The sequence below is a fragment of the Priapulus caudatus genome, unplaced genomic scaffold, assembly GCF_000485595.1.
Source record: "Priapulus caudatus unplaced genomic scaffold, Priapulus_caudatus-5.0.1 Scaffold257, whole genome shotgun sequence".
Classification (NCBI taxonomy): Eukaryota; Metazoa; Priapulida; class Priapulimorpha; order Priapulimorphida; family Priapulidae; genus Priapulus; species Priapulus caudatus.
Window position 1 is genome coordinate 97,338 of NW_014577318.1, and position 10,639 is coordinate 107,976.

At 45.8% G+C, this 10,639-nt stretch overlaps 2 protein-coding genes across 4 annotated transcripts in view; one reads left to right on the forward strand and one right to left on the reverse strand.

Annotated features, from left to right (window-relative positions):
• Positions 1–2,559, forward strand: part of LOC106808166 (valacyclovir hydrolase-like) — a gene marked incomplete at its 3' end in the record, with an annotated part of 16,419 nt that extends 13,860 nt beyond the window's left edge. For all 3 annotated transcript variants that reach the window (XM_014810754.1, XM_014810756.1, XM_014810757.1), the window contains 1 exon segment: positions 2,512–2,559. In XM_014810754.1, the coding sequence (XP_014666240.1) occupies positions 2,512–2,559 (48 nt within the window).
• Positions 2,560–6,475: 3,916 nt separating this feature from the next.
• LOC106808168 (tubulin beta chain-like) overlaps positions 6,476–10,639 on the reverse strand; it is a 6,414-nt gene continuing 2,250 nt past the window's right edge. Inside the window, exons 2-6 of the mRNA XM_014810759.1 lie at positions 9,552–9,660; positions 9,043–9,153; positions 8,661–8,905; positions 7,694–8,330; positions 6,476–7,328 (exon numbers count right to left, since the gene is read on the reverse strand). Coding sequence (XP_014666245.1) covers positions 7,135–7,328; positions 7,694–8,330; positions 8,661–8,905; positions 9,043–9,153; positions 9,552–9,660 — 1,296 coding nt within the window. The 3' untranslated portion in view covers positions 6,476–7,134. The remainder of the gene's footprint in view (positions 7,329–7,693; positions 8,331–8,660; positions 8,906–9,042; positions 9,154–9,551; positions 9,661–10,639) is intronic.

Sequence of the window (10,639 nt, forward strand, 5' to 3'; positions counted from 1 at the left end):
GTTTCGTTCGTAGCGATTTTTTCTTTGTCCAAGTGCTCTTTATCTATTTTGTATCTCGGTACATGCCCACAGCTTTGGGTGATCACTCCATGGTAATACATTTAACATTTAACAAGTCTCTTTTGCCTTATAATAGGTCAAAGTTCATATCTGTAGTTCTCTCTCTCTCTCTCTCTCTCTCCTCTCTCTCTCTCTCTCTCTCTCTCCTCTCTCTCTCCTCCTCTCTCTCTCTCTCTCCTCGCGTCTCTCTCTCTCTCTCTCTCTCCTCTCTCTTCTCGTCTCCTCTTTCTCTTTCTCTCCCTTCTCTCTCTCTCTCTCTCTCATCGTCTCTCCCCCTCCTCCCCCATCTCTCTGCCCCTCCCTCTCTTTCTTTCTCTCTGCCCCTCTCTCTCTATGCCCCTTTCTCCGCCTCGCTCCCTTACTACCTCATTCTCTCCCTCATTTAGCTGCTCGCAACACTCCAATGTTTACGCGAGTACACCCCCAGCCACTCCTAGCTCTTGAGTGCATTTATATGTGCGGTGCGTAGACCTCGGCACATTTTATTCATCCGCTTTCATGTGCTTTGTATTGCAATTCCCTGTATCCATGTATAGACCCTTTATCGCTGGGTTTTTCTCACCTTTTATCGGTTCAAACCTGCCAGCCGATCCATTGTACATACACTGGTCACCCTTTCTTGTTGTATATAGTGTGCACTGCAGTGATAAAAAAAATTATAAAATACTAAAAAAAATTCTAAAGGTTTCAATATTCGAAAGATTCTAAATTTCTCAGAAATTTCAAGTATTGATTTTACAGTCTGAACTACACTTCTGCCAGACTGACTACTGAATGCGTGCTGAAATGATTATGTCATCTCGGAATGTTTGTCTTTCCAACTGTTTCTGCATCACCCAACGTGAAATTGCGATCTAATGCTTTGTGTACTGCACACGTTACGGGTTCTGAATAATGTCAATACTAAATATATAAACCGGGGTGTAGTAGCTTAATTCCTTAAACACAGAGTCGCCTCGGCTGATACTGTCTGGCCACTGGATCAATATATAGCCATCGCATGCGTGCGTGTACTGAAACGTCAGCCCTTACGTATGGCACTATGGAAGAAACGTGGCGTGGGAGGCGTAGTGTGTAACTGACGCATTTGTGGTGGCAAGGCGCGCTTGTGTTGTCATCTGTTTCGTCTCCTAGGTAGCGAGGGCCGTTCAATATCACCCGTGGCTGTGTACCATGTTGTACTACCCGGTGTGTGTGGTGTGTGTGTGTGTGTGTGTGTGTGTGCGTGCGGCGTGCGTGCGCGTGCGTGCGTGCGTGCGTGCGTGCGTGTGTGTCGTGCGTGCGTGTGTGTGTTGTGTGGTGTGTGTTTGTGTGTGTGTGTGTGTGTGTGTGTGTGTGTGTATGTATGTGTGTGTGTGTGTGTTGCATGTGTGTGCGTGCGTGCGTGTGTGTGTGTGTGTGTATGTATGTGGGTGTGTGTGTATGTGTGTGTGTGTGCGTGTGTGTGTGCGTGCGTGCGTGGGTGTGTGTGCGTGTGTGTGTGTGTGTATGTATGTGTGTGTGTATGTATGTGTGTGGTGCGTGTGTGTGTGTGTAGTATGTGTGTGTGTTGTGTGCGCACGTTGATGAATTTGGCCGCAGCTGTCGCTAATTGATCGAGGTTACAAACATAACGTACAAATCGAGGCTCCTGGCGATCCAAGGGATTGCCTGTGATGATATCAAGAGTACATAATAAGAATCTCTATTATGTACTGTTGCTGATATGTTGCTTGGTTGCCAGTACGCGCGCACACACACAACACACACGCGCACGCGCCCGCACAGCACACACACACACGCACGCGCACACGCCACACACACCACACACCGCAAACACACACACACGCACACGCAGCGCACGCACACACACACCACGCGCACGCGCACACGCACACGCACACGCGCCACATACACACAAACAAAACACACACACACACACACACACACGCACACGCACACGCACACACACCCGCACGCACACGCACCGCACGCACACACACACACACACACACACACACACACAACCATATACGCACAGCTCTGTTGCATAAAGTAAGCAGCTGAAGATGGTAGCGACGATCCACACAAGTCCTGCCTTCACCTAATAAGGATCATGTCAGGGGGAAAGGTCATCATGCAAATATGGAATATGGTTAGCTCTCTGCTATAAATATAACACTGTAGTGGGGCAGATATGTGTCAATATTTAGACGAATTGGAGGTTTTGTGGGGAAAAGCACAAAAATTGGCAGTGAATGAAGTTAAGGGTATACTAAATGATTTTCGATATAGTGGCAAGATGAATTTTTTTCCGTAACTGCTGTAACAATGGAAAATTTAAAAATGGCCGCCGCGCGATTCTCAATATCTTTTTTGAAGTTCCATCTTTGTACTGGTAACAAGAAGGTTGAAGGCTTGAAGCGTATTTTTGGTTACTATATTGTTCTTTTATTTTGTGCGTTGTTGCAGACTCGTCCTCCTACCGGACGGTAAGCACAATCTACATTTCAAGTACGCACACGACGTAGTTCAATCAAATGGTGACAGAGTTTCTCACGGAGAAATCATAGTTCTGACTGCTTACCACATACGCAGTTGGCTTCCCGTGGAAGATCCGTGTGTGAGGGGGTTACAGGTATAATTACCTCTGCCACGGAGTGGAGCGGAGGTAATGTAATCGGTCTCGTGTTGTGTGTGTGTGTGTGTGTGTGTGTGTGTGTGTGTGTGTGTCCAGTCCGCGCGCGCGCGATCGATAGCCGCGTCGAGTCAGCGAGCGGCGAGTCAGCAGCAGGCAAGTGAGTCAGCAGCAACCACCAGCGAGCGGCAAGTCAGCAGCCGCCACAGCGAGCGGCGAGTCCAGCAGCAGGCGCGAGTCAGTCAGCAGCAGCCAGCAGACGAGCGGCGAGCCAGCTCGTAGCACATACATGTTACATGCTGGCGGAGGTATGCACTCTCCGTGAGTGCCCTCTGTCTAGTTACAGTGAGTTATATGATATTTGATAGCATAGGAATAATATAGATAGACTATCTATATATCATCAAGAGCGTATAAAGAAGGCTTGATATCATCCATATCTATATATCTATATGGCCTATCTATCTATGTTGTTTCTATGCTTGAAGTGGTGCCGTTAAAGGTGCATGCCCCTTTTTCACAGTGGTTACCTTTCTTGTTTACATGTGTTTATATGTATATATATATTATATATATATATATATACTCTGGTATATGATAGGTTATTATGATTATTATTATTAATGATCGTTATTACTGGGAGCAAGCTTTATGTAAGCATGAATATTATAATATAATATATGAGAGAGCCTGCACGCGTTGGCACCTGCCAGTGAAAACTGTGAATCTCTTCATACCTGCCCAGTGGGCATACGACAAAAAAAATAATATATGATATATGAAGCATCAAATCTCCTGTAATGGGAACACTTGGAATGGATTTCTATATAAAAATTTAAATGCGAGGGGACGGTATGAAGAATCGCATGAAAACGTGTTTTTTCAGTGTAGAACTATAATAATGTGTGAATGCGAAAACATCAATGGTGTATTTTTTGACGTGTTGGAAAGGTTGTCATTGTTATCATTATAGATAATAAAATATTTTGATTTTTTTTAAATTAACCCAGTTTTTACCATTGATTAATGACTTTACGATGACGTATTAAGCAGCATGCCCGTTGACGCACACACGTACATTTAACAGTGTTACTACACACGTTCGAACAATAGTTTTGGTTTACACTATACAAGCGTGACAGTAACTTTTTGTTTGATTGCTGCTACTACTTCTGCTACTGCTGCTGCTAGTGATGTTGCTGCTGCTGCTGCTGCTGCGGCTGCTGCCTTCTAGTTCTACCTACCACGCTGCTACTGCTGGCTGCTGCCTGCTGCTGCTGCCTGCTGCTGCTGGCTGCTGCTCGCTGCTGCTGCTGCTACTGCTGCTGCGACTGCTGCTGCTGCCGCCGCTGCTGCTACTACTGCTGATGCTGCCGCCGCTGCTACTGATGCTGCTGCTGCTGCTACTGATGCTGCTGCTACTGCTGCTGCTGCTGCGACTGCTGCTGCTGCCGCCGCTGCTGCTACTGCTGCTGCGACTGCTGCTGCTGCTACTGCTACTGCTGTTGCTACTACTGCTGCTGCTTCTGCTGCTGCTGCTGCTGTTGCTACTACTGCTGCCATTGTTACTTCTACTACTGCTACTGCTGCTGTACTAAATGTTCAGTTCAGTACTAGTAGACAGCGATCATAGGTAGATGAACTAACAGGAACTTACTAGGGCTATTACTCTACAGGAAACGGTAAGGCTGATTATCAGTCTGTTGCGTTACTAGTGCTTTAAAAGTCGTAGTTTAGATGCGACGGTATTCCTACCTATGTCATTTTACTTAAAACCATAATTAGTTCATTCACACCACTTCTACAGCGGATATCGTTACAGCAATTAGGACTCGGAGAACGTGCTAGTGTCTGCTGCTGCACAGTGCCACAAAAATAAGGAAAATCGGAAAGAAAAAAACAACAATAAAAAATGGAATTAAACACCGCGCAGCTTTGTTCCCGTTAACATGCGGGAAGCGAGAGACAACTCGATCAATTGTTTTTGCCGAATGCCACGAGCACCTGTTCACACAGTGTGCCGTCGAACAGCAGATAAATTTCTACCTGTTGGTTTCGGGCGGTGGCTCAAACGCAGGTAACACTCCCAGGTGTAATGATCAGCTAGTGGCGATGATATTCGTGTGCGCACGCGCGGTCTGTCTGTCTGTCTGTCTGTCTGTCTGTCTGTCTGTACGCGGTAGCCGCGGCAGCGTTGTGCCGTACCGTATCGTTAACGCGAATTAACGGCTTACAAAATGGCTGTTAGCGCGTCTCTAATGCGCGGGAGCGTTGTCCGCCGCGTTCATTCATGCCGCCGTCGGTGTCGTGCTGTGGAGATTGCCCCTCGTTGAGACCGCTAGAGATTCCACACACAGCAGCAGCCGAGCTGCGTGCGTGCGTGCGTGCGTGCGTGCGTCCTCCCCGCTCCCCGCTGTAGCGGTATGTAGTCCCGGCGGTATGTAGTCCCGCTATAGCGGTATTGACATGTGCGTGTGCCACCCGCGCTCCCTCTCTCTCTCTCTCTCTCTCTCTCTCTCTCTCTTTTTGTTTTGCTGAATTGACAGTTTTTCGGAGATGAATGTCGTTTTGTGTTTTATCAATGGAGCAGACTTAGACCTTAGACGTGAATGATGTGCACTGGCTGCGTATGATTACAGGAAATCGTAAACGTGTATGCATATATTGCTGTTTGCACACTGGCACGACGTGAAAGTGGTACAGCGGCCGTGTGTATGTAGTAGTAGCGCTGAGAGGGTCTATGTCCCCCGGGGTACTGCCGGAACGTACCTTGGGTACAGTCCGGTATACCGGAACGTACCCTGGTACTATCTAATATGTCGGACCGTACCTCGCCTACTCCACTAACGAGTCTAGGGAGTCGCCTACGCCTACTCCCTAACCCTAACCCTAACCATATCAGATAGTTACCAGCACTGGCGCCCACAGGTCTTAAGAAAGTAGAAGCACAGAAGGATAAAATCCTCAGTGATAATAAAAAGCAAGCGTCGTAGGCCCGCTGCATGCTAGGGGGTCTGGGTGCATGCCCCTCCCTGAAAATGTTTGAATGGTAGACGTCTGGAGATGCAATCTGGTGAGTCTTGCGAGAGAGATTTTGGAACAAAATGTAGGAACAAAATTGCTTAACCCAAAATTTACTGGAAGCACTGTGCTTCCAGTGCTTCTATCTGCGGGCGCCACTGGTTACCAGGTAACGTTCCGGTATAGCGGACCGTACCCAGGGTACGTTCCGGCAGTACCATGGGGGACATAGACCCTATGAGCAGTAGTAGCAGCGGCGGCTAAAACTCATGATAATCGGCAGCTCTGTTTACGTTTACAGTCATCGATTGACGACTGTTGCAGTAGCCCTAGCTGAGGTCGTAACTGTAGAGTAGTGAGAATTAACACTGACCGGCTCCCTGACTCTGATGTACGATAACTAACTATTAACGGACGGGATATGTTATGCGGCGAGTTTTTGTTCGCAAATTCAGGGAAGCCGCAAAAGTGGATTCTGTTTTAAATTTAAAATGCAAACGAGTGTGTATCGATCTATACATAATTGCATGTATAACTGCGTAAAGAAATCAATACTAAGATAATCGTTTTACCGATATATTTACCGAATATAGAAAGTTTAATAATGCGTGCGTGTATGCGGGCGTGCGTGCGTGCGTGTATTCGTGCCTGCGTGCGTGCGTGCGTGCATGTGTACGTGCGTGCGTGCATGTGTATTTTTAAGGTTCATTCTAGACTGTTCGGATCTTGTGTACAAATGACACACCGTAAGCCATGTATATCACAGAAAGTCTCAAATCATTAACTTGTAGTCTGTCTTTTTATTTTCCAATCAATTATATTTTTACTTGAATGACAAAAAGAGAATTTTGTTTATCAGTGACAACCCTGGCATTATATATAAATTATACAATTGGCATTACAGCTTTGCTTATGCGGTTTTTCTTGTTTTTTTACTAAACCCATGATAGGAGCATAAAACAAAGATGGGTTTCTAATGTGATATCACAGAAATTTCACAAAAACGAAACATTAATAATAATCTCTGACAGAATACAAGAACACTGTCATTGCTTAAGTAGCATTTAGGCACCATAATGCTGCTACTAGAGAGTGCAGTTTTGTCTACATACATTTCTTGAGGCGTGAGCTACAGACACAAAACTGTAGAAAGAAGACACGACCATCTTAAAGCCATGACTATCTCATCAATACAACGGTATCGTAAAACATTTCAGCAATGCACAAGTGCTTTAAGTAAACATTAATTTATCCCTGGTATCGATTTACATACAGTATAGTCTGCTGTTTCCCCACACACTATCGGCAGTAGAAGGCTACAACTCTTATCCCTTATATAATAATGAACCAACTAGTTTCTTCGTGCAATATTAAAATAGGGAGTTTTTGCAAGGGAGCTGCAGCTATGAAGTATGTTTAGCACAACAGCATTCCTACTATTCTGCCTCCGGTTCCGACACTCTATCCTCGTCTTCTTCAAACTCTCCTTCTTCATCCTCGGCCGACGCGTCCTGATACTGCTGATATTCAGACACGAGGTCGTTCATGTTAGACTCTGCCTCGGTGAACTCCATCTCATCCATGCCCTCGCCGGTGTACCAGTGGAGGAAAGCCTTGCGGCGGAACATGGCTGTGCAAAACGAGACAAAAAACACAATGAGAAAACGGTAAACGCTGATCACAGAGAGAACAAACTCGCTGCTGTGGTCAACACAAAATACAGTTTACTGCTACAACGCTAATCAACAAACAAAAACTAGCTAGATACCCTGACGGATGGTAATCGCTAAAACGAGATATCGACGTGTTCACACTTTAAACATTTCCGCGAAGACAAATTCATTTATTTCATTTATTCTAATACTAAAATTCTAATACATACTAAATTCATTTACTATATTCTAATACTAAAATTCTAATACATACTAAATTCATTTACTATATTCTAATACTAAAATTCTAATATATACTAAATTCACATTTCGCTCGACGTACCGGTGAACTGCTCAGAGATGCGCTTGAATAGCTCCTGGATGGCGGTGGAGTTGCCGATGAAGGTGGCGGCCATCTTGAGTCCGCGCGGCGGAATATCGCAGACGGCGGTCTTCACGTTGTTCGGGATCCACTCAACGAAGTAGCTGCTGTTCTTGTTCTGCACGTTCAGCATCTGCTCGTCGACCTCCTTCATCGACATGCGTCCGCGGAAGATCGCCGCGACCGTCAGGTAGCGGCCGTGGCGCGGATCGCAGGCGGCCATCATGTTCTTCGCGTCGAACATCTGCTGGGTGAGCTCGGGAACGGACAGCGCTCTGTACTGCTGGCTGCCTCGGCTGGTCAGTGGCGCGAACCCGGGCATGAAGAAGTGCAGGCGGGGGAAGGGCACCATGTTGACGGCGAGTTTGCGAAGGTCGGCGTTCAGCTGTCCCGGGAATCGCAGGCAGGTGGTGACGCCGGACATGGTGACGGAGACGAGGTGGTTGAGGTCGCCGTAGGTGGGCGTCGTCAGCTTGAGCGTGCGGAAGCAGATATCGTAGAGCGCTTCATTGTCGATGCAGAACGTCTCGTCCGTGTTTTCGACGAGCTGGTGTACGGACAGGGTAGCATTGTACGGCTCCACAACCGTGTCGGATACCTAGAATGGGGAGATTGGATTCCTCAAACTTTATCGTTTGCATGAGTTTTGTTTATGAATTGAAAACAAATTAATTATTTAATTCATAGTTAATGATATTAGCAGAATGGGTTGTGTTATTTCGTTCGTGATTTGTTGCATATTTGCAAATGCTGGTCGTTGTGAGTGTGAACTGTAGAGAGAATACAATCGTCTGCTCCTGCTGAAACATCACCATTTCATTCATTGACATATTAGATATAGATATATTATCATAGATTATAGGACGGAATAGTGATGTAGCAACACCACCTACTTTTACCTTTACTTTACTTTTACCTAGTCGCTTACCTTTGGTGAGGGGACAACAGAGAATGTGTTCATGATTCTGTCGGGATACTCCTCTCTGATCTTGGAGATAAGGAGAGTTCCCATGCCGGAGCCCGTTCCTCCACCGAGAGAGTGCGTCATCTGGAACCCTTGCAGACAGTCACAGCCCTCTGCCTCCTTCCGGATCACATCCAGCACAGCATCGACTAACTCTGCACCTTCAGTGTAGTGACCTTTGGCCCAGTTGTTTCCCGCTCCACTTTGACCTTGCGTTAGTAAATAAAGCATAGGATAAAGGACATCATCCTTTGCCGCCATTTCCAGTTACTATGAATAAGAACATCACAATTTGAAGTCAAACTTGACGAGAATAAAAAAGTGCGAACAATTACAGAAGACTTACCAAATACAAAGTTGTCTGGCCGGAAAAGAGATCCGAAGGGTCCAGAACGCACAGAGTCCATGGTTCCTGGTTCCAGGTCAACAAGGATCGCTCTAGGCACATACTTGCCTCCTACCACAGGCAGAAGGATTAAGTATAACACATAACACAGCTGTTTTTTCACTAGGGTTCGGAAACGGGGTATTAACAATAATCAGTGTGCATCCAATATATAAAAGATTTATTCTATATCTTAATGACAAACACCATTACAAATTGAGCTTTTCTGTATACAATAATATCCACTCTGTTCATTGTGAAATTTCTAAATTCAGAGCAGCTCTTCCTAGTTAATTAAAACAAAAAAGTCCATATGACAGTGAATACAGTGAAGGATGCCTATAATATATTTATGCAAAGTTTGGAAATTGTTAGTGACTGGTCACTAACCGGGTGGCAACCTGCGAGATAATACTGTTTTTCATTTCTCAGTTGTATCATGTAAAGTTATACAATGTATAAATCTATACCTTGTGCTTCATTATAGTATACATTTATCCTTTCAAGCTGAAGGTCAGAGTCCCCAATGTAATTTCCTGTTGGGTCAATGCCATGTTCATCTGATATTACTTCCCAGAACTGCAAGATGTCAAGATGGAAAGTATTGTAAAAAAAATTATATAACATGTACAGAATAGTATATGAAACACTAGCTAAAATGCTCCATATATATAATATATCGATTTCAAAATCCTGTTAATTAATTTTGTTTATTTAAATATCAACTGTTATCATATATAGCAAATATAAACTAAACTTGAAAATGGGTATGTTGTTCATTTGGTCAGCTCCAAAAGATAATTCCTTATTGTAACTGTAATGAAAAGACCACCACCACCACCCTCTCGCCCCCTTTTCAAATAGCCATCTCGTATTCGGGGCGGATTAGGGTAGCGGGCTCCAGCAGGTCAGAACCCCCTTTCTCTTGTGACCGCAGAACAATTTTCCGGCATTAACAAATTTGACTCCGTTGAAACCGATTAAAGAAGTGCAACAATCTTTCTCTGAAATACCCCCTCTCCGCTCCGTCTATAACCGACCCCACCCACCCTTCCAGCATTCCTGAACCCGCTCCTGCGCGTGCGCTCACGATCCGCGGTGAAATGCTGCTGCTCAATCAATATCGTGATCGGTATAGCGGGCAAGCATCGAGCTATAGCCGAGTTGGCTTCTGCATGTATAGTGCCGGTATTGCGTATACTCTCGGGAAAACACGCAGCTAGGTTTATATAGAGATCGCAGCTTCCCCGAACATGCTGCATAACACAGCCACGCGAACACGCACACAGCCACGCGCACCCGCGCACATGCATACAGCTACCCGCACACGCACACGCGCACGCACACGCGCAACTCACACACACAAACACACACAAACACACGCACGCACGCACGCACGCACGCACGCACGCACGCACGCACGCACGCACGCACACACACACACACACACGCACAGAGAGACGAGAGAGAGAGAGAGAGAGAGAGGAGGGAGGGAGAGAGAAGGAAGGGAAGGGGAAGGGAGAGAGACGTAGAGAGTAGAAGAGTAAGAAGTAGGACG